Below are 25,896 nucleotides of genomic sequence, written 5' to 3' on the forward strand. Positions count from 1 at the left end.
ACCTCACCTGGTCAGTGTAGGAGTCTGACCCACTACCTCCACCTCAGGCACCTCCCAGCAGCCGGGGCCGGGCCCAGGCTCCCTGCACGTCTGGGGCGTTTGTTTCCTGGGAAACTGCGTGGACGGTGTGCTCGATTAGCTTTCGTTTCTGTAAGGCAGCCCTGACTGTCGGTCTTCACCGTGGGAGGCATTGAGAAGACACATTTGGAAAATTCCTTTGAGATAAAAATGCAATGAATCCATGTCAGCCTCAGCTTCCTCTTTAAATGAAATAATGTCATTTCCCCTTTTCTAGTGAACATTTCCCTCTAGGGCTTCCCTGGAGGCCAGGCCCGGGAGAGGGGCGTGCACCCTGGGCTCTCTGGTGGGTGGGGACCCCAGAACAGTCTGGGGGGGAGAGTCAAGACAGCGCGGGGGACCATGTGATGTTCCAAAGGTGGATTGCGTGTGAGTTTCCTGGGGCTGCTCTATCTAGTTACGGGTTATTAAAGTGGGTTATCTCTCCTAGTTCTGGGGCAGGAAGCCTGAGATCAAGATGTCACGGTGCTGGCTCCTTCTGGAGGCTCAGGGGTAGCCTGTGCCAGGCCCCTCCCGGCTCTGGGGCTGCCGACCCTCTGTGGCCTCCCCCCTCCCAGCTCTGTCTCTGTCCTCATGTGGCCTCCTCTGAGCCTCTGTCTCTTCCATTTATTTAAATTAAGTTTTCCAGGTGACATTGGTTAATAAGAGGGTAAGTTTCAGGCGCAGTTCTCTAAGATGTCACCTGTGTACCCCATTGTGTGGGCACCATGGGCCACCCCCACGCCATGACTGTCTCACAGTCGCTTACCACAAACCTTTGGCCTTTTCTTCTGACTCACGTTGCTTATGGAAACCTGGCAGCCCTCGTGTGACATCTTCCCTCCCTCTGCTCCCTCCCTCTCACTCTCTCATATTCTCTCCGGTTCATTTACCCTCTAACATCTGTCCCCTCTCTCTGGGGACCAGAGGTGGGGAGGAGGCAGGCACCTCAAAGCTGTGGGGTCCATGGAGGGAGACAGGAGCCAAGGAGGGAGCCCTGAGAGCCCCCAGGTGGCCCCACCACCTGGAGCATGCCACCCCACACTCCTGGCTCTTCCCACAGGTGTGTCCCCAGGGGGACTCCTGGGGGAAGGGGCACCTGCGATTTGTTCACTGCCGAACTCTCATCTCCCTGGACAGGACCCACGCCCGAGTAGGCCCCTCGGTGTTCCCTGAATCACGATGTGGAGACAGCTGGCGGCACACGGGCACGAGCCCTGTGCCAGCTGGGGACCCACCCGGGCCCCTGAGTGTTCTCAGCGCGCGCACATGCCCACGTGCTTAACAAGCTGTCAACCAACATAAAGGACCTTCAGCGGGACCCCCAGGCTTCTGCTTCCTACCTGCCAAGTGCATCTGTGCATCTTGGGCAGGGCGGCCCCTGCTAGGCTCACCCCCCTCTGCCGCCCACACCTGAGGGACCCCTGGGGGAGAGGCGGCCCAGCCGAGAGGTGGGCTCAGAACACTTTGGCTGGGAATTCTGGGCTCCCATCCTCTGGGTGGGTCTCAAAGGGGCGGCACCACCCAGGCGGCAATGCCTCCTGACCCCACGGGAGGGACACTCCAGGGAAGGGCCGCGGGGCTCTGTGCTGGGACCAACCACACTGGTGGGTGGCCTGGGGCCACGGGGTGCGGACGCTGGTGGGCGCGCTGGGTCCTAGTGGGGAAGCAGCTGGCTGGCGGCCTGGTGCTACTCTAACACCCCCAGGACAGCTCCCCGTGGACAGGCGACCTCACCCCTCCCGCCGTGCCTCAGTTTCCTCGCCTGTAATTTAGGAATGGCCATGGTACCCGCTCGCAGCGCTGCGGGGGCACTAGTTGAGCTCAAGCGTGCCCTGCGCTGAAGCCCTGCCGGGCGCAGAGGGGCGCTGGCTAAGAAGCTCCTGGATGGATGGGCGCGTCTGGCCCCGGGGCCCTTCCCGCCGTCTCTCCCCATCGCAAGGTCATCGCACGAAGGCCGTGTGTCCCGGCGGCGGCCCCTAGAGGGCGCTGCGCGGCTGGGCAGTGGGCGAGCGCCGGGTGCGGCCGCCAGGGGGCAGCGTTCCCCCGGAGAGCTGGCCCAGCTGCGGCCGGGCGGGCGCGTGGGAGCCGGGCTCGCCCCGGGGCCACGCACCCGTGAGCCGCCGGGTGGCACAGCCGGGCACGCCGTCCTGACAGTGACACCGTCCGCAGCCGGGCCTCAGTGCCCACCCGCAGGTCCCGCTGGGTGCAGGCGGGAGCGCAGGGAGGGGGCCCAGAGCCCACCCATGGGTGCGATGGGACCAGGGAGCAGGGGCGACCCGCCACCTGCCGCACAGGTGCCCGAGGGCTTCTCGTCTGATGCTGGACGGCCAGACGGCCGGAGCTGCGAATTCAGACCCTGTGACCACCGGGCAGCGACGCTGGGGGAGGCTGCTGTGCAGAACAGTCCAGGGCTCCCCGTGATCAGACCCGGAGTCACCCCACGATTCAGGATCTGCCCAAGAGAGGGGGGCCCACGCTCCCAGAAGCCCAGATGCCCACCCAGCCATGCACGCACCCCCAGCAGGACGCCCTGCCTCGTGGGTGAGCCCCGGGAACGCCTGCTGCGTGAGGGATCCCGGGCACAAGAGGCCACATCACGGGGACACCGTGTGTGAGAACAGGGGCGCCCGTGGAGACTGGACAGCGATCAGCGGGTGCCAGGGGCCGGGGTTGCAGGGACGGTGACGGGTCACAGTAAGAGCGCAGGGTTGTTCCTGGGTGATGGCAGGTTCCCAGGGTGGGTGGCGGCCGTGGGCCTCTGTGAGCGCACCCAGGACACTGGCTGTACACTTCAAAGGGCGAGTTGTAGGTGTGATTACACCTCAATGGAGCTGTTGTTAGGAACAGAGGCGCCTCAGCCCTGGCCCGCATGGCTTGGTGGTTAGAGCATCGGCCTGTACACACCAAAAGGTTTCGGGTTTGATCCCTGGTCGGGGCATGTAAGGGAGGCAGCTAATTGTTTCTCTCTCTCTCTAAACATACCCTGGGGTGAGGAGAGCCTGGGGGAGAGCTCTCGCCAGAAGCCCAGCCTCATTGGAAGCTCGATCGTGGACAGGACTGTGAGAAATAAACGTCTGTGGGTTTTTTGTTACAGTGCCTGAGTCGACTGAGACAAGATTCCTTGGGTTTCTACATTTGAAACCTCTCTGGGAAGAATGGTTTTCGTTCTTTCCAAGTCCCATGCCTGCTGCGTCTTTTTCTTGCCTGCTGGCCTCGGCCAGGCCCTCCGGCGCACGGTTGGGAGGGAGCGGTGGGGCGGTCACCTTGCTGTCATTCCTGGTCGCAGGCCGCAGGATGGCGTCCTCACGATTGTGCTGTTTCACTGTGCGCTGGTCCACGTAAGAGACGTCCAGACCTGCGGAGGATTTCTATGAGTTTATTTGAGCCAAAGTGATGACAATGGCCAGGAAGTAAAATCTCAATGGACTGAGAAAATGTTCGGGACAACGGCAGTTTTGCAGCTTATTTTATACATTAGAATCAAATGAGGCACAAGGGGGGGTCACATGGATCCATTGGTGGTAGATTAGGGAGGCGGGAGAAAGCAGATCGGGGAAATCTCTGGGACTGGATCACAAGTAAAACGGAGAGGCACTTCTTTTCTATTGGTGGGTGCAGGGGAGTTAACATTTTCAGCACAGGGAGGAGGTATTTGGGAATAAAATAACAGGAGGGTTCTGTGGCCTCTGCTCTGGTGGGAGGTTGTGCCCTGAGGGTCTGGAAAACGAGATGCTCTGACATTTCAAAGAAATGTCATCTTAGACGCAAAAAGACAACAGGCAGTTTCACTTAAGGTAAAGACTGACCTTTGTCAAGGGAGCTACAGGCCTAGGACAGGATTACCTGCCATGACCAGCTTGCGGTTAGGAATTTTCATGTTCACACCCTCCTGTGCGGTTACCTTGGTCTCCAGGTTGGTGTGACCCGCCCACGCTGACCTCCCCCTGAGCTGTCATATTTGGTATGTGGCCCTCTTTTCACCCCCACATTCTACTATTTCCTACAAGTTTTTTTGTAAATACACTTTATTCAACTGAAGGGAGTTCCCTTGTTGTGCAGTAGTGATCCCTGCCCTGACCCGTGTGGCTCAGTGGTTAGAGCGTCAGTCCTCGGACCAAAGCGTCTCAGGCTCGGTTCCCGGTCAAGGGCATGAACCTGGGTTGTAGGTTCATCCTTGGCCCAGTGGGGGTGAGTGTGGGAGGCAACCAATTGACGCGTCTCTCTCACATCTGTGCCTCTCTCTCTGCCCCCCACCTCCCTCCCTCCCTTCCACTCTCTCTAAAATTCAGTGGAGAAAATCCTCAGGTGAGGGTTAACAGCAGCCACCACAACCACAAAAGAAGTGATCCCTGCCCAAGGACAGGTCTGGTCCTTGCCCTTGGGGTCCTGAGAGGTGATCTCGAAACCCTTGGGGTGTCGTGCCTGTTTGCCAGGGGACAGGGGCCACACCACATAGTTTAAGATGCGGTTTAGGGTGGGGGCCATGGGCCATCCAGTGTGGAAGCCCCGTGCTTGGAACCCTCCCCGATGGTGCTCCACACGCCGACTTTAATCTCTTTACTTTCACGGTAATGAACCGCAACCGTGTGCCTATCCATTTCCTCAAGTTCTGCGAGTCCTTCTGGTGAATCGCTGAAGCTGGCAGCGGTCTCGGTGACCCCGCCGCTTGCAGTGGGTGTCAGGAGTGGGGGTATCTTTGTGGACCGGTCCTCACTTTGCACCTGTGTGCTCAGCTCCCTGACTTTTATCACCAACACGTGTTGAACTTTTATCAGGTGATGCTTCTCCACCGATTGAGATTTCCCGTTTCCCTCTTATGTTATGATTATAACGGGTGACGCTGGCTGGTTGAAAAGTTCAGCCGACCTCCGGTTCCTGGAAGGAAACTAACTTGGTGGGAGGTGCTCTCTTTTTCATAGATCACTGATGTTGACCTGCTCCGATCTTGTTTGGGGCTTTAACGCCTGTGGGGGTTGCCCCTGTCTGTCGTCTCCTGAGGGTTGGCACCCCGGTTCTGCTGGGCCCCCGAGAGCCAGCTGGGGAGAGACCCTGCCTGGCTGTCTGAGCAAGGTTGGTGCCGATTCTCCCTCTCGCCACTGATGTCTCCCTCCCTCTGAAATCAATGAAAGACATATATACACATATATTTTAAATCTTTATTGATTTCAGAGAGAGGAAAGGAGAGGGAGAGAGAAACATCAGTGATGAGAGAGTCACTGATCGCTGCCTCCTGCACGCCCGGACTGGGCATCGAGCCCGCACCCCGGGCCTGTGCCCCGACCGGGAATCGAACCCCCATCGCCTGGTCCTAGGTTGAGGCTCAGCCGCTGAGCCAGCCCGGCCGGGCAAAGACATATTTTTAAAACACACACCCAGCGGATCCCACTTCTCCTTGTCGTTGACTTTCTCCCTTCCAGCCGTCACTGTCACTAAGATCTAACTCCAACATCGGGGCCACCTGATGAGTCCATTTCTGTTTCCCGGGGGGACATTTTTGGTTCTTGTGTCCTGGCGTGACTTATCTATTTCTTTAAATGCCGGGCATTTGGGGTGAAAGCCTGCGGTGGCTCTGGGAGGCGGGCGCACCCCAGCGGTGCTCCGGCGCCGGCGCTTTGCCCCGTGGGGCTGAGCGCGTCCCGCCCGCGGGCGCCCTCTCCTGGGCTCCGAGCTGCGAGGCTGCGTTTGGCCCCTCGAGCGGGGTTTGCTTCCGTTTACAGAGCACCTGCGGGTCTCCCCCCGCTGCCCTGCGTGTCCCGCCCACGCCCGGCCTCCCAGAGGCCTGTGTGACCCGCACGGCCACGCCCCCAGCGCGGGGCGCGCCGGGCGCGGGGCCACCTGCGCCTCGCCCGCGCTCAGAAGTGGTCCTTGGGTTTTCCCTCCTGGCGCAGGCCTCTTCCACTAAGGAGTTAGACACGCGCGCACACCAGACGCCTCCCCTGCGCCCTCCCGGTTTTCCCGTTTCCTCCGCTGCTCGTGGACCCGGAGCCCCCGCAGGGCGCAGGGCTGTGCCCGGAGCCGCCGCCTGGCCCCGCCCCGCCCGCCGGCGCCCCGCCCCTGCGCGCCCTCCCCCCCTAGGCCCCGCCCCGCCCAGGCCCCGCCCCTCGCGCGTCATCTCCCACTCCAATCCCCTCCCCGCCCCCAGGTGGCTCGCGCAGGCGCACTAGGGCCGCGCGCGGAGACCTGGGAGCCGGCGGGGGCGGGGCAGCGGAGGGCGCGGGCCCAACGGCCAACGCGTCCGCGCGGGAACTGGAGAGATAGGCCCCGCCCCCGGTTTAAACCGAAGGCCCCGCCCCCGGACTCAGCCAATCAGCGGGCGGGGCGGCCGGCGCCCGGCGCCCCTTTGTGGGCGCAGAGCGGCCCCGCCCCGGCCCCGCCCTCCCTGGGCGGCTGGCGGCGGCGCGGACGGCGGGCGGCCAGGTGAGCGTCGGGCCGGGGCCCCCGGTTCCTCCGCCTGGCGGGCGCGCGGGCGGCTCTCACCGCCTGGGGAGCTACGGGGCCCGCGGGCGGCGGGGAGGCAACGCGGGGGGGGGCGGCCCGGGGGCTGCGGGGCCCGGGAGGCCGGCGGCGGGCGGCGGGAGGAGGGGGCGCGACCTTGTTGACTTATGCCCTCCGCCTGCCGGTCGAGTGTCCGGCAGGCAGGGGTTGGTCGCCTCCGGGCCGCCGCGCCCGCCGCCCGGCTCCGTGCTGGCCCCGGGGCGGCAGCGGCGGCCTGGCCGTCGGCGGGCCCGCGGCCCCTTCGGGTGGAGGCGCTTAGACGGGCCCGCGGGCCGCGGGCGGAGGGCGGCCTCCGCGGGGAGCCCCTCCCCGTCTCCCGCTGACGCGCGGGGTGGGCGCCGGCTCCTCGTCCCCGGGGCCCTCCTGGGCGGCCGGGGCGCCTCGGGCAGACGCCGGTCCCGCCGACGGGCTCAGCCCTGACCGGAGTGCCCCGGGGCCGCCTCCCCGCTGCCCCCCGTCCCCTCCCGCCGCCGCCGGCCCCCGCTCCTCCGCCTCGGTCAGCACGAGCACGGGGCTTCGTCCGGGTCCTGTGAGCGGACCTCGCTTCGGCCGGCCGGCCCTCGGACAAGATGGCACCTCTCCCGGCCCGGAGGGCGGCGCGGCCCCCGGCGGTGCCCCGCGCAGGCCCCCCTGCCGCCCGGGTGGTGGCTTTGCGGAGGAATGCTGGGGGTATTTTGCAATGGTTTCCCTGCGCCAGGCTGCAGTGGCCCGACTTCCCTCAGCCATGATGCCGCCGCCGTGGTCACGCGCGGGCGCGGCCCTCCCGGGCTTCCCGGTCCAGTGGAGACCGACCGGGCGGGGGAGGGACGGGACAGTGGCGGGCCGCCGGCCGGCGGGAGGACCATCTGCTGTGGGCTCTGGGGACTGGCCCTCGGCGCTGCGTCGCCAGCTTGGGAGGCCGCCCAGCTGCGGCTCGGAAAAGTACCAGGAACTGGCTTCCACGGCCCGAGGCCAGCGTAGCTCCACGTTCTCAAAGGCTCATTGTCCCCAAAATAGGCCTGCCAGGAAGAGCCCCCCAGGTGAGGGTGTGCCGGGGGAGCTGTCGCCCAAGTGGAGGGTTGCCCCGCTGCCTTGCCTCTGCCGGCCGCCGGGGTGCCGCACGCGCGGGGTGTGGGGCCCATTCACGGTTCTTTTAAAACGAGCCAAGAGAAATGCTGAGTTTAATGTCTTACCAACTTCCTACACAGAACTGTGCTGTGTTCAAGCTTTGCCATGTTTTATAACTGAAGCTGGAATTTAGGATGAAGAGTCCGTGATGACCTTTGCAGGTTTTGGCTTGGAAGGAGGGCGGAGAAGCTCTCTCCGCTCCTGTTGGAACACTAACCGAACACTGCCCTCCAGGGCTGCGGGAAAGGGGCCGTTTTGTAGGGCATTAGAGTGCCAGCAGAACGGAGTTTCACTAAAAGACCCAAGTTCCTTCAGCTCACTATATGTGTGTCCAGGCAAGGAAAGTCGGTGTGTTTCATCCCAGGTAACAGAAGTGCCCGAAATTCACTTTGTAGCAACAGCTTATGAGACCTGTCAGCTCCACAGCGGTGGGGTGCTGGCCCTGTGCCTCGACTTGCACACTACGGGTCCCAAAACCTGACCAGGTTGGCTCATCTCCCTGTTTCTCTCTGATGAAGTATTTATTTCACAGATCTGATTGTGTGACAAAATGAGAGTGTCGAGTTGCCTTAAAAACCCAGGGGTGCCTGGCAGTGGCTGACAGCCATGGTGACAGGTCAGGCCAGAGCCCGTCCTGTGCCAGCCCTCCTGCTCACAATCTGGGGATCTGCGTTTGCACCCGGCTCACGCAAGGCTGGCCACACTGTGTGAGATCGGTGCGGTGGGCCTGGGTCACCTCTGCAATGGGGGTGCTTTGGGTGGGCCCACACCGTGCCCTCATGGCTCTGCCCCCCATGTGAACTCATTTGGTCATTCCCTCCCTCTCTGTCTGGTCAGCACCTGGTCTGGAGGACACCTAAGAGCAGTGTACCTTGACATGGGAGAGTTTGCAGTGGGATTTGAGCATTTAAATAGGTACGCGGCAGGAACTGGCCGGTCTCGGAGAAAATGGAAGTGAGTCACAACGTAACAGTGAGTTGGGCTCTGCAGTCAGGTTGGCCTCCGAGCTTGGGGCCTGTGACCCTGGTTAGAAGGGTTAAGGGCCCTTAGGTGAGGACTTCGCAGAGCGCTGTGCTGGGCCAGGCCCACCTGGGCCTCCTCTTCCCAGCACCTCTCAGGGTCCCTTCAGAATCACACTGCTGACTTTGCCCCAAACACAAGTGTCTGAGGAGGGTGAACCTCACAGGCCTGACCCCTTTACCTGAACATGGCTTGGGGTGACCACGCATGTGCTCGTGGGACTGCATAGACTGCCTTTGAGTAATCTGTGCTGGCACTTTCTTGCTGAGTCACAGAAGTGAATAGTTGCTGAGGGTTTGGAACGTGTGAGGGGTGATTTAGAATGACTGTGAGCACACCTGGTCTGGCGTGCTCCTGAGATTGGAGCTCTGATGCGCGCAGTGGGGCTGTGTCTGAATGGTCTAGACTTAAGTGAATGGGAGGCTCCCCTCGTGTTCTTGTTCTTCTGTCTTGATTACCATCAGGTATAATTCAGGACAGTGAACTGAACAGATGCCAGCGCGCAGTTCCCTGAATTCTGACAGCGCACACGCTGGGGAGCCCTGTGTTCTCAGCGGGCCCACGTCCGCCTGACCTGGTCTCTGCAGGCGCTCTGCTGTTCCACAGCTTCAGTCTGCTAGCCTCTTCCATGGGTCATGAAACGGAGTCCTATGGTACCTACATTTTGCTCTTGCTTTTTTATTTGTCGTGTTTTGGGATTCATCACATTGCACATTGCCTGGATCATGATAGTGGTGGCCTACTTGTGTTCTGTTGTCACATGCAGCACCGTTTACCCATGACATCTGGTGGGAACATGGTGGGCTGGTGGAAACGGGCAGTGGGGGGTACCTGCAGTGCTGGGATAATCCTAAAGGGCAGGTCAGTGCAGAGAAGCTGGTGGAGGTAAGTGGTCTGCCTTCCCAGAGAGCAGCCTGATCGAGAACAGGTGCCTGGAACTGCCCCTCCCTTTGTCCTGGGTGATGTTCCAAGGAACCCAGTGCTGGGACTGTCAGTGCAGCCCAAGGTAGAACCCCTGTCACCGTCACCGGGGAGGTGGTGACGGTGTGAGTGCCTTACATGAGGGTCGCTACAATGGTTTGTACGTGGGATAAACACACAATTGTTGGAAGTGATAGTGAACTTGTACCAACAGGGACAATGATAGGCAAGAAGGCAGAGCCTGCGATGAGCTCAACCCCACAGGAAAGAAGGTGCTTAGAGGAAATGCTGGGGAGAGCCCGGAGACAAGGGGTCCCATCTAGACAGGGGGTTTTCCTGTACTTTCTGAACCTCTTCCCATCAGTCACAGTGAGGGCAGCACTGTGGGAGGTCCCCACTGCCTGCTTGGCAGAGATCAGGGCAGGGGAGAGGGAGGAGGGCTTCCTGGTGTAACGGGGCTTGGCATCCATGGGGGCTGGGGAAGCAGGGCGGCCCACGTGACTGCTTGGGGACACTGGCTTTCTCTGGTGGGTCCTAGGCTGGAAGTGAGTCAAGAGCTAGGGAAGCCAGTGGTTATTGAGGGAGCCTCCCTGCTGTTAAGGGAGGTTGTTGGTGTCCAGCTCTTCCTCAAGGTAGAGGCCTGACTTCCTGCAGCCTAGCAGGCGTTCAGTGGGCACTGCGTGCTCAGCGTGCTTCCTGCGCTGTTGGAGTGCAAACCAGGTCTGCCGCCCACTGCCCCTCGTGGCATCCTGACCTCCCGAGACCCTCACCTCTGCTGGGGGGTGAGGGGGTGATTGTGCTATTCCAGTGGCCTTGGTTTGGACCCTAAATTAAATTAGTCGTCAGGCAGAGTTGGAGTTTTAGATTTTATTGAAAATACTACTAAAAGCCAGAGATGAAGTGACCTGCCACAGAAAAACCCTTGAAACTTAACCTTTTTCTCAACACGGTGTCTTTTTATAGTTTGACATAATCTTACATTCTCAGTCTATAGGGTGGGGCAAAAGTAGGTTCACCGTTGTTCGTATAGGAAGTAATACAATAATATGTAGTAATACAAGAATCAACTTTTGCGCACTGACAACTGTAAACCTATTTTTGCCCCACCCTGTACTTGGCAATTTTAAGCTAGTGACTTTTTTTGTTGCTGTTGTTAATCCTCACCTGAGGATATTTTTTCCAGTGATTTTTAGAAAGAGTGGAAGGGGGGAGGAAGGCGGGAGATAGAGAAACATCATGTAAGAAAGAAACATTGATTGGTTGCCTCCTGCACACATCCTGACCAGGGCTGGGAATTGAACCTGTGACCCCTTGGTGTGTGGGCCGCTGTTCGAACCACTGAGCCACACCAGCCAGGACTGTGTCACTCAGCTTTTAGAATTTTTTATTTCAAAATAATCCACAGGATGTTGCAAAGACATGGGCAAAGGTCACCTCCCCTGGGTGGCCACAGATCTGAATCAGATGGCATGTGTGTGCACACATGTGGCTGTGCGCTCAGCATGTGCATGGCTTGTGGACCCACCACTGCAGTCCTGTGCTGGCCATGCCGCCCTGTCTCCATACCTGTTCAGAATGCCACAGCCATGGGGTCGGTGCGCACCCATCCTCTGAGACTGGCTTTCTCAGGTAGCAGTTCCCTTGAGGTCCTTGCAGGTGCCATGGTTTCACTAGCTACTCCCCCACTGCTGGGGTGGGGGTGGGACGCGGTGTGGGCCCCTAGTACCTCAGGCAGGCTGGGGTGTGGGCTTATTCCCGGTTTGCAGCTGAGTGCAGCTGCTGTGGACATGCTTGTACATGTTTTTGCATAAAGGTTGGTTTTCCTTCCTGGGGATAAATGCCCAAGGCCGCTTAATTTGTTACAGTGTTAAATCCATGGGAGGTGAGGTCTGCATGTTGAAGTTCAGAGGATGGGCACGCTGGGCCTTGAGAAGGGCTCCTGGGGAGGGGGCCACAGCCAGTTCTCTCTTCACTGCAGACCCCCATTCCCAGAGGCTGCCCACCCCACCCTTCCCCCCCCGCCCTTCCCCCCCCCCCCGCCCCCAACACCTTCAGGGAGCCACAGGATTGGTATTTTTTAAAAAGGAAACCCAATAATTTGCATATTAAAGATTCCAACCCTCTTATGAGTAACTTGAATGAATTATTTGAAGTAAAAATGTTTAGCTACTTTACAGAATTGAGAAGAGACTTAGCTCAGCATGGTGTAGCTTTTCTAGAAGGGGTAGCCCTGGGGAGTGGGAGGCGCCACCCCAAGGTGCTCTGCTTGGTAACCCCAACATCAGGTCCTCGTGTTTCTGCTTTTCAGAGCAGAGCAAGGACTCGTGGCCAGCGGTCCCGCCCTGAGCATGCAGGAACTGCAGCCACTCCACCTGGGAGCTGGGGTAGCCTAGGGGTCCAGGGAGGGCCTGCCCGGCTCACCCCCTCTGCCCACCTCTCCCAGGGCCCTGGGGCAGTGTCAGAGGGGCTCAGTCTCTGAAACCACTAATGGTGTCTTCCTCGTTTCTGCAGGACACGATGTTTGCCCGAGGGTTAAAGAGAAAGTGCCCGGACTGCGATGAGGACGGGGAGGGCGTCCCCGCTGCGCCCTCCTACAGCCTGCAGCGGCAGTCGCTCCTGGACATGTCCCTGGTCAAGCTGCAGCTGTGCCACATGCTGGTTGAGCCCAATCTCTGCCGCTCGGTTCTCATAGCCAACACGGTCCGGCAGATTCAAGAGGAGATGACCCAGGATGGGATGTGGCGGGTGCCGGCACCCCAGACTGCGGGGCGGGGGCCGCTGGACCGCCTCGTCTCCACTGAGATCCTCTGTCGCACCACGTGGGAGCAGCCCGGGGAGCACCCTGCTCTCGACTCCGCCGGTGGCCCCACTCCAGACCTGGGCTCGGAACTGTCTGTGGCCCCGGGTGCGCAGGCCCCGCGGAGCGCGCAGAGCTGCATGTGGGAAGCGGACAGCCCCCGGGAAAACAAAGGGAGCTTTCAGAAGTCGCTGGATCAGATATTTGAAACACTGGAGAGTAAAGCCCCCAGCTCGGTGGAAGGGCTGTTTGCGGACGTGGACAGCCCCTACTACGACCTGGACGCCATGCTGACGGGAATGGTGGGCGGCAAGTCGGTTCCGGGGGACGGGTTCGAGACCTTGGCTTCCGGGGGCGCCCCGCCCCCCAGCGCCAGCTGCAAGCGGGACCTGGGCGAGCTGGATCACGTGGTGGAGATCTTGGTCGAGACCTGAGGCTGCCCTGCCCTTGATTGTCAGGTCACAGACACCCCCAGAGCACCAACCTACCACGGAGTCAGCCCTGCTTTGTCGTGATTACAAGGAAGTCCCGGACCAGGGCCCAGTCTGCCCGCTGCTCTCCCCCCTCCCCCAGGGGCTGAACAGTTTCCTGCAGGTTGGTCACCCTGGACCTGCCTCAGGTGCCACCAGCCCCGGGCCTTCCTCCACTCTGAGTCCCAACACAGCTCCGTGGAGGACACGGCTGCCAGCTGCATCAGCCTCGTTTAACTTCAAATAGGTGAATTTTTAAAAATTAAGTTTTATGTGTTTTGGGCAATATTTTGGCTTAAGATATATTTTGTAAACTTTTTGTACTTTTATCTCTTTAGATTTTTTCAGCTATTTTCTTAAAAGTATATTTTTTCTATAAACATCCTCTGCTGCTAATTAGAAACTTTTATAACCTCACTCTTGCAGTTGGTGTGTTTAATTTTTTAAGGTTTGTTCTTTCTTACGAGTGTCACTCCCCAAGTCAGCAGTGCACACATGCCTTGACTTCTCACTATAAACTTATGTGGAACTGTCTCCATGTGCTGTCACGGTTAGAAGCCACTGAAGGGGGACCCTTTTGTTCTGGAGTCGTGACCAGGTCTGCTGAGGGGGCCTGGCCGACCTTCAAGATTCGTTAGGATAAGTGTAGATTTTGTTCTTTGTTAGAATAAGTGTAGATTTTGTAGGGTTTAATTTATGGCTATTTATGTATAAATGTCATTGGGGCGAAGGTCAGGTACCTTTCTGGCCCTAGTGGATCTTCAGACACCTAAGGAGTTTCTGGTGGCCCCTGAGAGCCTGGATCTGGGCCCCACATGCCTCTAAATGGCCTGGCTGTGGGGCCCTGGTGTGGAGTTGTGTGCTCAGATCTGCCCACGCCTGCTCTAGTAAATGTGCTGGGACCAACTGTTAAGGTTAAATTTAAGTCTGCAATTAAAAGAAATGTGGACATGTGTCATTTGTGGCCCCTGATCTAAGGGTAATTGACGGTGGGGTTGGGGTTACGCCTGCCCGGTGTCCCTGCGTGGGGGTTACGCCTGCCCGGTGTCCCTGCGTGGACATCCACCACCCACATTGCAGCCTTTTCTCTGGCTTACAAGGGAGCCTGCTCTCCCCACATGGTTCCTGCTTATGCTTCTCTCCCTTCCCTGCCCTTTGCCACAAAGGTTTGTTTCTTTTGGGCACATGATGGTTCTTCAATGTCCTGGATGTGCACCTCACTTTATTAAAATTGTTCCACCAGACAGGGAGAGTGCTGATTTTCCACTATGTCACTCCTTGGTGGGTCTTTTTCCTGGTCCAGTTAAGGTGCCTGGTGGAGATGGGGAAGGAATTGCACCTGGATATGTTAGGTGGGCAGTGGGACCCTGGGGCCTGAGGAAGAGAGGCATCCCTGGAGTTGTCCCTGGGAGGAGCCAGTCACAGGCTGGATGTTGGTCCTGGCAGGGGCCGGGAAGTGACTACAGGGGACAGCAGGGTGGGGTGGCCCTCAGCCACCATGATTGCTCCCTTCAGGTTTTGAAATGTTTCCTTCTGGTGGAAAGTAGTTTAAAGTGGATGTGTCTTAGAAGCAATAAACTTAAATCAGTAATTTGTGTCTTACAGCATTTCTGTCTTTTAAAATTATTTGTTCAGTTTTGAAGTAGCTACAGGGTCTATTTTGCCAGCCTTCTGGATATAAAATATCCAGAAAATGAACAGGGAGGGCCAGGCAGGCCTGTGGGTTCTGGCTTGGACCCTGGGGTCCCCACTCAGCTGACACCGTTGAGCTCCCAGATGCTTCTCTGCCCTGGCAGCAGCCTCACCCTCCTGTTGCTCTTCTCTCAAAAGCCCCCTCTGCAAGGAGATTGGCCCGACGTCAGGACACACTCAGCCATATTTGGCTCTGTCTGGATGGGAGTGAGGGGGTCGCCATGGCTCCTGGCTTGGGGACCGGGTGGGTGGGTGGTGGTACCATTCACTGAAAGAGGCGCTTGGAGGGGCAGAGCTGGGGAGTGGGGAGTTGAGTTTTGGACAATGGGGATGTGGCTTATAGCGAGGAGGCAGGGAGGCACTGTGGGAACAGGTAAAGTGACAGCATCCCCATCCCAGTTTGAGTCTGGGAGGGAGGCAAGACTCGGCAGGGCCCCTGGAGTCTCCAAGGTGTTGAGGAACAGCATGGTAGAAAAGCAGCTCCCAGACTCGCCTCTTTCTGACTAGAATGAGAATGAATGCACATTTCCCAGGTGTGCAGCACCAGAACATCAGAGCTACCCCTTAACATAGAGCCCCAAACCACATGCGCCTGATGGGGCGGCCTGGGGCCCCAAAGTGGCAGGTGAAACCTGCCCATCACTGTAGTCCCTGCTAAGCCACCCTTTGGGTCTGGCACCTGGGTAAAAGGTGCTAGCATCTAAGGCTGGCCCCCAACTGTGGTCTCCTGGCCTCTGGTTTGGCCTTGGTGGGACAGTGATGGCTGGCGTCCCTCCACATGGGTGCTGGGTGCCCTGCAGTCTCAGAGCGCCAGCCTCCTGAGGAGTGGGGAGAAGGCTGTGGCAGGATTTCTGGAACCAGTCCCCAAAGAGCAGGTGAATCAGCAAGAACACGGCTTATCCAGGCAATTTTATTTAATAAAATTTTATAAAATTTTATTGCTGGCTCTGTCAGAGGGGGGTTTCTTCAGCTGATAACTAGGGGAAGTTTGCCCTCTGGGTGCAAGAGGCTGCTGGGTGGGGACCCAGGGGTGCCCCGGGCAGTGCAGGCAGGCAGGCCTGGGGTTCCTCAGAGGGCACCCCCAGGGGCCAGCAGCACCTACTCAGGGCAGAGGGCTCTGGCGCCACCTTGTTTGTGTCAGGCTAGGGGCAACTCCTGGGATCCCTGATGCCTCTTGGTGAGGACTGGCTCTGCCAAAGGACCCTCCATCTAAACTGATCCAGTGGGCGCAGGACTGGTTTACCCAAAGGACCCTGGGACACTGACCTGGGATTTGGGAAACCCCCCAAAACAGCTCTGGTATCTGCTACCAATAAGGAAACAAACTCCTCATGGAGATACGCAGTGCACCTGCCTCAGCAAATGCCACCGTGAAACTGTCATTCTCAGGCCACGCAGCCTGAACACCCTCTTCCTCTGTGGCGCTGGGACGTGCTGCCTGTGCCTGCGGGAGGCAGGCTGTATGTGATCAGGGGCCCCTGCCTGCCGCCCGGGGTTCCTGAGAGCTGACAGGCCGCCGTGAGGCTGGAGCACACGCGACAGGAAGTGCCGCAGCCCGGCCACCCGCCTCCCCTGCCAGCTTGTGCTCCCCCCGGCATCTCTCCTGCGGTGCCTGAACCTCACCCAGAGGCGCCAGGACACAGCTTGTGACATCTCCCAGGGCAGACGGGACCCCAGCTGGAGGGATGTTGGGCCTCGTCCCAAGTGACTCTGTGACCTGGCCTGTGGTCCCAGGACAGCATTGGGCAGGGTCTGGCCTCCATGGAGGACACCACCACCCTCCTGCTCTCGCCCTGCAGCATCCACCTGACAGCCACATGGACATGTCTCGCTGCTCTAAAGTGGCCTCTGCCCTGCACCTACCTCCTGCCCTGGGGTGTTTTCCTAGAGCATATGGACCCAGCCTGCTGGGCACCCTACAGAGGGCCCTTTCCTCCATGCCCCGCAGCACCTGTCACCTGCCTGCTGGGTAGCACCAGTTCACACCCGGCTTGCTCCTGCTGAGCCCCCTGTGTGCATCTGGCCCCACCCTTGCTGTCCCCTTCCCGCCTTCCCAGTCGAGATGAAGTCTTCATACCTACCCTCCCCAACAGGGCACTGTCCACACCCACCATCAAAGCAGACCCTCTGGTGGACCCACCACCACCTGCCACTCCCACCTCAGGGAGGAGGGTGTACAGAGCTCTGGGGTCCCGGGCAACACATGCTCCTGGAAGGGAGAATGGCCCAGCCATGGTGCTCCTCCTTAATACCTGCGTCGGGGCAGCTGGGAGACCCCTAACCAGCGGACTTCTCTAAGAAGTCCCTCTCCTGCCCATCCTTTCTGCCTTGAGCCCACCACCACCCCTTGACAGGTGACACTACAGCTGCGGCAGGAACTTCAGACGGTGGAGAAAACTGGCGAGCAGGGCATGCAGCCCTGTCCTGCCTTCCCTGCAGCCCTCCCCACGGGTTTGCGGGTGACAGGCTGTGCCACAGGGGTGGGAATGCTCCATGTCTGCCTTGGATGATGGAAACATGCATTTTAATAAATGAAAGAGTGACTGACTCAAACGCGGAGACAGGCAGCCAGCGAGTTGTCTGCGGCTCACCTTAGTCTGGATCAGGGCTCCACGCACCCCAACTTCTTCAGGCTCTTTGAGCTCGGAACCTTCCGAAACATGACCCTGGTTCCTGCAAAGGTTCTGAGGACGCAAAGCACCGTCAGCAGGGGAGGAAAGGGTCCTTTCCGCTCCAGTCCTCTGCCCTGCCCTCCTGCACTGCAGGGAAAGGGCAGTTTGCTCCGGACTCAGAGGACCCTGGGCTGTCATCGCCTCACGCTGCCCTCTCCCTGCTGGACTGTGTGACCCCTGTACCTCACCACCTCCAGGCCAGAGCCATCCCACCTCAGCATCCTGGTCAGGCTGCTTCCCCCTCCCTCCTCCTGTCCTGTTTTCCTGGCACCAAGACACAGCCAGGGGCCTCTCTGACTCCTCCTAGCCCAGTGTTGCCCCTCAGCCAATGTAGCAACCATTCCAGTGCCCCGCCTTCACCAGGCCGCCTGCCCCTTTTGTATTTTCCATGTAAGGGAATTTCTGTGATACTTAAACATGGAGAAAGGCTTTGCCCAGTCAATTGCTGAAGGCCAGCCCTCGGCAGTCTGCATGAGCCAGATTGCTGTCACCTGGGTCTCCTCACCCTCCTCAGCTCCTTGTCCTGGCCCGTTGGCATCACTTCAACCAGCCACCTCCTTCACCAGCACCCAGGGTAGGTGCCCACAGCCACTGCCAGCACCCCTCTGCACTCCCTGCCCACCTGGCCTTGATGCCCACCCTTCTGACAGAGCAGCGGCTTCACCCCTGGGGAGGCTCAGTCTTCCAAGTCCCGGGGCAGGTGTGCCCTTGCAGACCAGCTCGCTGTTTCCCAGGCAGATGGCTCTCCGAGGCAGGCTGTTGGCCACAGGGTGGCTGGCACCGTCACTGTGAAGTCCATGTACCCCAAGGCTCCATCTCCACCCAGATTACCTCACCTGAGCAGCACTGACCCCGAGAACTAGGAGGAAGGTTTCCTGGCTGCGGGACCCACTCCAGAGGCATCGGGAAGTGGACGTGCTGTCTGCATTCTGAAGAGCTCTCCAGAATTTTCTAGATTCAGAGCCGGAAGGGATGCACGAATTAAAAGGCAACCTAGAAAGCCTTCTGAACAGCAGCAGTGCAGGGCACCTGACCTTTCAGAATCCTGCCAACAGCCTTCCCTTTTGGGAGGGGCCCACTGCCCCATGGACGTTGTCTGCTTGCTCTAACAGCATCTACTGTCCTGCAGACCCCAGCACTTCATCCTCCTCCAGCTCTGTTCTTTCCACAGAGCAGCATGTCCCTGGCACCAAGTGACTCATTTTCATAACCGAGTGTCCTCTCCAAGGGGAGGAAGCACCATGCAGCCAGGTATTTCCCTGGTCTTCTTCCCTGACGGTCTCAGACGCCCAGGCCCATGCTGGTGCCACAAAGATCGCACAAATGAGAGCAGAACAAATGCTTACTGGAGAGCGAGTGAATGTCTAGGTGCCATCCATTGCCGCCAGGCCACCCCTGGAGGGGAAGGGAAGGCACACAACCACAGGAGGGGACAGAGCGCTAAGTGCCAGAATCATTTCCCAGCTGCCTACTCACAGCAGGGTTCGGGATTTCCCCTCGGTAACTGGCCCGGGACCGCAGCCTTGCAGGCAGCAGGAGGAACACAGGCAGGCTGTCCCTGGGGGCCGAGAATGTCCCTCCAGGGCACTGGGGTGTTTTCTCTGTCAGAGGATCACTTGGCCAAGTCCCCCAGGAGGCCCCTGTGCCCTCTGCCCAGGCCCCCTAGTCCCACCCACACCCCCAGCACTCCCACTGAGACCTGAGGAGCTGGCACCACCACCACCGGGCCCACTTTGCTTCAAGTGAGCTTGAGGGGCAGCTGGGGAGAGGCTAAATATGGCTCCAAAAAGAGGGGCTGGGGCTTGGACACCAACCCCGTGCCACCTGGCCCTCTGCTGAGTTCTCGGGAGAGACCATGCACTTCAAAGCTAGAAACAAAATGCCCCGTGGGTCTGTTTTGTCAACCCAAAGTATAAATGGGGAGTTGTCAGTTCATGGCTACCATTTATGCCCAGATCCGCAGCCTGGCGCTCCTTCACCGCCCATCTCTAGGAAGTGGTCTAAGGCAGAGACATCTTCAGTCGCCTGCTGGGCTGGTACTTCTTGAAAAGCAAACCTAAAAATATTCTCATAGCTGAGAATGGGCTGAAAAATAAAAGAAAAACATACCAAGCTCAGGAGAAATACACGTGGGACGTCATCCTGTCCCACACACATCATTCCTGTACAAGTGAAATTTGTGAATGATTGTACGTCACCACTGCTATCACATGACGCGATCATCCCTAAAAATCACGGAGCTGTGCAAAATCGCTGATGAAAACCAGTGTATGGGAAAAGGGGGACTAGGGTCAGTGACGCGGGAAAGAAAGACAGGCTCCCATGTTACATGTTAGCCCCGTCTCCCGCGTGTTAACTGGCTGTGAAATCCACCCGCACAACCAGCGGGGCACTTCTCGCAAAGGACCTGAGGTCTGCAGGCCCCGACGGCGCGAGGTGGGGGCGGGCGTAGGAAACCGCAAGGCTGGGGGACTGGGAGAACGCGGTGTACGCACCCCTGCGCCGTGCACGCATCCCCGCTCGATGTACGCACCCCCGCGCCGTGCACGCATCCCCGTGCCGTGCACGCATCCCTGGCGGTTGCACGCATCCCCGCGCCGTGCACGCATCCCTGCCGGTGCACGCACCCCGCTCAGTGTAGCATCCCCGCTGGATGTACGCACCCCCGCCCGGTGCACACACCCCCGCGCCGTGCACGCATCCCAGCCGGTGCACGCATCCCTGCCGGTGCACGCACCCCGCTCAGTGTAGCATCCCCGCGCCCCGCACTGCGGGAGCCGCGTCCCGCCTCCCCGGGTTCTCACAGACTTCACGCTGTGCTCTAACAGTTCGACTCATCCCTCGGCGGGAAGACAAGTCCTGTTTTCAAAACCAGCGTGAGCGCCGCGCTGACGGGAACGGGAGCTCGTCAGAGGCCCGGGAACCGCCTGGTTCAGAAAACAGGCCGTCGGGCCCCAGAACCGGCCACGCCTCTCCCCTGGGGGCTCCCTTAGACTTCCGCGCTGACGGCGATTGGGGAGAGACGGCGGAGGAAGAGGGGCAGAGGCAGCGGCGACGCGGGTGGGACCACGTGGCCGTCGGGTCCCACGGGGGGCGAGGGGTGGGCGCCTCGGCCCGGCCCGCGCCCCGTCGCTGTGCACACGCTGAAGGGCTCTTGCCGAGTCCTCAGGCGCCCTGACCCGCGGCCAGGGCCGCACAGCCCGGTAGGTGGGAGTGGGGCGGGGGCAGAGGCGACGTGGCCAGAGCCAGGAGGGGTGGGCGCCCATTTCCCCCGGCTCCGCGCGGCAGGGGGCAGAGGCGGCGCGCAGCAGACCCGCCCCGGCCGGCCCACCGCGGCCCGAGACCTGCGGCCTCCGGGCGAATAAAACGCTCCCTGCGCTCCTTGGAAACACCTCTGAAGCGGAGACGAGGCGGGCGCCCGCCGCCCAGGGTCCACCTGCTGGGAGCCAGGCTCCCGGGCAGAAGCGGCTCCTGGCGGCTCGGGAGCTGCGGGCCTCCCCGTACGGCGGGGGCGGCAGGGAGCGCGCAGCGGGTCCGCGCGCACCGCCCGCGGGCGCTACTCTGCCTCCGGGGGCGTCGCTCGCCCCGCCGTCCGCGGAAGCCCGGTGGACGGAGACCCCGCCTGCGTCCTGTCTGAGGTCACTCGGAGACCCACTGAGAGGGGGCATCTGGCCAGGCGCTCGCCGCGGCGCCACGGGCCTTGCCTGTGGGCGTCTCCAGCCCGCACCGAGGGCGGGACGCTCGGGAGACGCGCGCACGGCCGCACCCGGACGGCCCAGGGCTGCGCCCGCCACCCCGTAGCTGCTGGTGGCTTCCCGGGAGTGCGGAGGGCCGCGCGGGGGTCCAGTGTCGCTGCGGAAGGGACCCAGGCCACGTACGCAGCCTGGCCACCCAGGGAAAGTGGCGGGGCTCCTGCCCGGGGCTCCTCCGCGCACAGGGGCGGGTCCTAGAGACACCCAGGTGCCGAGGGGGCGGCCCGAGCCCGGGGGGGGGGAGGGGCGGCGGTCAGGGGCCAGCGAGGCCCAGTCCGGCCGGAGCAGGGGAGAGTCCGGGCTGCCAGGGAGGACGCAGCGCAGTCCCCGAGGGGGCGGTCGGGGCTCCGGGGGGTCCCTAACGGGGCGGCCACCGAGACCCCCGCGGGGCTCGGCCTGTGGCTCCGGAGGGGCGAGCTCGGGCGCGCACGGGTCCCGGGACCCGCCTCCGGCCGGCACCCACCGAGGCCACGTCGCCCCTGGGCCCGCGAGCGCCGTCCGCAGCTCCCAGCCCGGGGTCCAGCGCGCACCGGTTGCCCGGCAACGACGCGCACCAGCCGCGCTTCCGGCGTCGCCACGGGGACGTCACGCTCCGGCGCCGCGCGGGGCGTGGCAGCGTTAGGCCCCGCCCCCTGCGGCGCTCGGCAGCTCCGCGCCTCCCAGACGCCGCTCCCGCTGCTGCAACGAGCCCTGCGGCCGCCGCCCCGCGCGCTGCACGCGGGCGGGCCCTGCGGTGCCTCCTCCACAGGCTCCGGGGACGGCGGCCGCCTGCCTGGCTGCCTCTCCGAGCCCGGCCCGGTCCTTCCCGACGTGCGGCGCGGAAGGGGCTCCGTCCCGCCTCCCGAGCCCGCGTAGAGCCCCGTTCGGCCGGGTCAGCAGCCCCGCCCGCCGCCATCCCCAGGCGGGCGCACCGCGGGCAGCCTCGCCCTCCCGCGCCGCGCAGGCTCTTCCCCCCGGTCGGCCGCGGCGAGCGAGCCCCGTGCGCACCCGCTGCAGCCCACCTGCCCGCTCACCGGTCCCGCCCTCTGGCCTCTCGGGCTCCTCCCGGGCCCGTCCCGTGTGCACGAATCGCCCTCTCCCCCTGGTCCTTCTCAGCCAAGCTACTGAAAGTACGACTTTAAAAAATGACCAGATGAGATCATGCGCTGACCCGGGGACCGCGGCCTCCTGCCCGCTCCCTGCTTCCCGGGCTCAGCAGCCAGCCCCGCAGCGCGTGAGCAGCGCGGTCAGCCCGCCCGGCAGGGGGCAGCCCCGGGGCGGCCCTGCAGGGGCGACCGCAGCTGGCGCTCTCCTGCCTCGATGTCACCCGCGGGCAGCCTCGGCCCCAGGTGGCCCTGCTGTCCACCCGCCGTCCTTGCTGCCTTCTCAGCCCAGGGAGCAGGAACCGGTGGAGGAGTGCTGTCCTCCTGTGCGGGGCAGCTGAGGCCCAGGCCCAAAGGCCTGAGTGACAAGTGTCGCCAGCGCCAGAGCCGCTCTTCTGAAGTTCCCCACTCCCTGTCTGGACCTCGGGGGAGGGGGAGGACAGCGCTGAGGCCCTCAGGGTGCAGGGTGAAATGACCCAGGCACACGCATTACCTGGTGTCCTAGACAAGTCCACGTCCTGACCCCCAGAACCTGTGAATATGGGACCTTACAAGGTAAAAGGAATTTCACAGACATTATTAAGGCTCTTGAGATGGGAGGTGGTCCTGGGCTATGCTGTTGAGCCCAGTGTGGCCACGGGGGTCCTTACCAGACGGAGATGGGGGTGGAAGAGTGTGTAAGGGGGATAGATGGTGATGGAAGGAGGCTTGACTTGGGGTGGTGAACACACAATACAATATACAGATGATGTTTTATAGAATTGTACGCCTGAAACCTACATAATTTTACTAACCAATGTCACCCCAATAAATGCAATAAAAAAATAAATTTTAAAAAATTAAATTTTTTTTAAAGAGGGAGGCAGGGGGTCAGAGTCTGAGAGAGGATGGGAGGACGGAAGCAGAGGTTGGAGTGATGCGGAGCAAGGAGCCAGGGAATGCAGGCGGCCTCGAGAGGCTGAAAAAAGCAAAGAATGGATCTCCCCTGAAACCCTCAGAAGGAACACAGCCCCCCAACCCCATACACACCCCGGGGACTGTAAAAGAATGAATGCATGTGGGGCTAAACCACTGTGTGTGTGGTTATTTGTCACAGGGGCCACAGGACACTCATACACCTGGTGACCCCACTGAGGAAGTGCTCCGTGGGTGAGTCAGGACTCGGAGGTGGCAGCAGAGGTGATCCCGACATTCAGTGCTCAGCCCTGGCTGAAGGAGAGGGGTGAGGGCAGCCCAGGTAGCTGATAGGTGGCCCCTGGCTCCTCAGGTCAGCACCATGACATGGGATATCCACGTGGGTGGGCAGGGCAGGCAGTGTTCAAGGTTAAATGGCTCCATCAGCTGGGGGAGAACTGGCTAGAGGGGTAGGTCCCCATTAAAGTGGGGGTACAGGACATAAGCCACAACTCCCCAAGAGGCCATGAAGGGGGTGGGTGCAGTGTGGTCAGGAGAAAGAGCCCATGTGGCCCTCCCAGGCCCTTCTCAGAAAGGACATCTCAGTCCATCCCAGAGCCCCAGCACTGCTAAATAGGGTGGGGGGCAGCTGTGGAGGTCCAGGTGCCCCAACCACCCCATTGTGCCCCTCTGGCTGGGCTGGGCTAGGGCAGGGACAATGGCAAGAGCTATTTTTGCTTATGCTGCTGCGGCTGCCTCAAAGAAACATCAATCATTGATGCTGTGGGCGTCCCTGCTGCCTGGAGAGGCGGAGAACCCGGTCAGGGTGGGTGGGGGCTCTGCCCAGGAGCCAGGGCCTGCAGAGGCTGCAGAGGCTGGCAGCCCCAGCTCCTCACCCTGGCTCCACTGTGCTCTGCATCCCAGTCCTGGTACCCATGTACCCAACCTTGGGAGGCTGCAGGCAAGCCTGGGACCCCTGACCATCAGGCCGAGGCCAGGGCTGGCTGTGGTCCCCGGTGTCCCTGGCCTGGTGGTCCTGGGGAGGAGGTTGAGCCTGTGTCAATTGGAGAGAGCACTACAGAACCACCACAGCCCCCACCTCATGGGGTGGTACCCAGGGGTGGTGTGGGGCCATGTGTGTGCCAGGGTGCGAGTTGGGCCCTTGTCTCTGTGCCTTGGGGGGACAGCAGTTCCTGAGCCATGCCCAGATGCTGTGGCCTTCTGAAGTAGGGCATCTATCCCCAGAGGGGGACTTCAGGACAGGGCTGGTGCTATGTGTGATGACAGCGGCTCCTGGCAGCAACAGACTTCTGCGGCAGGCACATGGCCAGGCTTCGGCTGGGGCTTGGGACAGGCAGGGGAGCCACAGATGAGCTTCCTAGGTCCCACCTGGGCAGCTTTTTCCCTGTCAGGCCCTGTGATCCTGGGACCGGGCTGGGGCTTCCAGGGCCCTGCAGGTGGGAGGAGGGGTGGGATGGGAAGAGGGGTCCAGCAGGTGCAGGCAGGGCCCTGTCTGGCTGGCCTGGGGGCAAGGGCTGACTTCTGGGCAGTCTCCCTCTGCACACTGTGGGGTACACTGCTTGAGGGGCCAGGGCCTCCTGGAGATAAAATGGGGCCCACATGGCCCCAGGGGGTACATGGGGTACTGGGGGTGAGCACAGCAGGTGATGCAAGCCTCCCTCAGAGCAGGCAGGAGAGGGGAAGGGGCAGGCCCTGGGGTGGGCGTCCCTGCTCACACCATCCTGAATCTGGGGCCTGTGTTGAGTTAACCCCCAGCTACAGAGCAAGCAAGGCCCCAGCAGGACGGTGTAAACCCCCCAGCCCTCTCCAAGGCCACAGGCAGAAGTAGCCCCAGAAAAGGTCCCTGCCCCAGCCTCCCCCAGGCCCTGGCCAGCCAGGGGTCCCAGGGGCCACTCAACTGCACAGGGGCTGTCTGTAAGGGGGGCCAGCAGTGTGTGGCTCAGTGGCCACGTGAGACCCTCCTCTTTGCCTTTGCTTAGTCTGGGTAGCCCCCAGCCTCCCCAACCAGGGTCTATTCCCCCTCCTCCCCACAGAGCTGATGGGAGCCATCGTAGCCCCGTGTGCATTATGCTGGACAATCAGGATATGTCACTTTGTCACATGGAGTGAGCTCACTTCATTTGGATAGGCACCCAGGGTCCCCACAACTTTGCCAAGGTCACATGCCCAATGGGGACACAGAGCTGTGCCCTAAGGTCTCATAAGACTGGCCCATGTTTCCAGGCACCCACAGCCAGACGAGCCGACTGAGACCCTGAAAGACCTGCGCAGACGCTGGACTTGACTGGCAGCCGGGCAGAGCAAAGCAGGTCTCCAGGGAGAGAGGTGGAAGTGGGGTCTCTGGCCCAGGGCACGCTGCCCAGCTTGAGAGAAGACACCAGGGCAGGAGGGGTGAGACCCAAGCCCATGTCCCCACCTGAAGGACAGGGATATGTCCCATCACACCATGGGCTTGAGACACGGAAGGCTGCCAGGGCCTCTTCCCAGCAGTGATGTGAGTGCCTGTCTGACCTGCTGCTGGAAGGCTGCCCGGCTGCAGCCCGGCTAACGGGAACTGCGAGCATGAGTCATCCAGCAGCAGGCTCACCTGGGCCCTCCGGGCACGTCCATCCCAGTGAGCCCAGGATGCTGTGTACTGTGTGTGCGTACCTGTCTGTCCTGCTGTGCGTGCCCTAGCAGGTGGGCGGGAGTGGGTGCAGGTGTGTGAGTGTGTGCCTGTCTCTGAGGGCATGGGGACATGTCCACATAGGTCAGCGTCTGTGTATCCGGGTGAGTGTGTGCGTCTGTGTGTCTCTGTGTTTCAAGTCTGCGTGTCTGAGTGGGCCTCTTGTTGCAGCCTGGCCTGCAGGTAAAGGGGTGTGTGTGCGCGTGTGTACGCCTGTGTCCATGTGTCCATTTGTCCATTCCTGCACC

At 60.9% G+C, this 25,896-nt stretch overlaps 2 protein-coding genes across 3 annotated transcripts; one reads left to right on the forward strand and one right to left on the reverse strand.

The window, feature by feature from the left end:
* The first annotated feature begins 6,453 nt into the window (after positions 1-6,453).
* CDCA4 (cell division cycle associated 4) lies at positions 6,454-13,287 on the forward strand. 2 transcript variants are annotated; one of them, XM_087817874.1, is made up of 2 exons: positions 6,454-6,477; positions 12,115-13,287. In XM_087817874.1, the coding sequence occupies exon 2, from the start codon at positions 12,121-12,123 to the stop codon at positions 12,832-12,834; it is 714 nt and encodes a 237-aa protein (XP_087674000.1). In that variant the 5' UTR covers positions 6,454-6,477; positions 12,115-12,120; the 3' UTR covers positions 12,835-13,287. The 2 variants fall into 2 exon arrangements, with proteins under 2 accessions (XP_087674000.1, XP_016076579.1); XM_016221093.2 differs by lacking the exon at positions 6,454-6,477 and adding an exon at positions 7,360-9,335.
* A 2,660-nt stretch (positions 13,288-15,947) lies between these two features.
* On the reverse strand, positions 15,948-23,899 carry CLBA1 (clathrin binding box of aftiphilin containing 1). The gene is made up of 6 exons (XM_087818508.1): positions 23,859-23,899; positions 20,671-21,086; positions 19,175-19,459; positions 18,071-18,198; positions 17,154-17,246; positions 15,948-16,067 (listed from the first exon to the last, which is right to left on the reverse strand). Exons 1-6 carry the CDS (start codon positions 23,897-23,899, stop codon positions 15,948-15,950), a joined length of 1,083 nt encoding a protein of 360 aa, XP_087674634.1.
* Positions 23,900-25,896: the final 1,997 nt, after the last annotated feature.

Source organism: Miniopterus natalensis, chromosome 1 (assembly GCF_054644295.1).
Source record: "Miniopterus natalensis isolate mMinNat1 chromosome 1, mMinNat1.hap1, whole genome shotgun sequence".
NCBI classification, from domain to species: domain Eukaryota; kingdom Metazoa; phylum Chordata; class Mammalia; order Chiroptera; family Miniopteridae; genus Miniopterus; species Miniopterus natalensis.

What these genes read in the sequence shown, in the direction of transcription:
- CLBA1 (XM_087818508.1), bottom strand. Translation starts at nt 23,899, where the DNA reads ATGGGTACCAGGACTGGGATGCAGAGCACAGTGGAGCCAGG. An exon ending in TCGGGGTCAGTGCTGCTCAG is followed by an intron (nt 17,247 to 18,070) that starts GTGAGGTAATCT and finishes TTGCGTCCTCAG; the next exon opens with AACCTTTGCAGGAACCAGGG. An exon ending in GAGCCCTGATCCAGACTAAG is followed by an intron (nt 16,068 to 17,153) that starts GTGAGCCGCAGA and finishes GCGGCCTGTCAG; the next exon opens with CTCTCAGGAACCCCGGGCGG.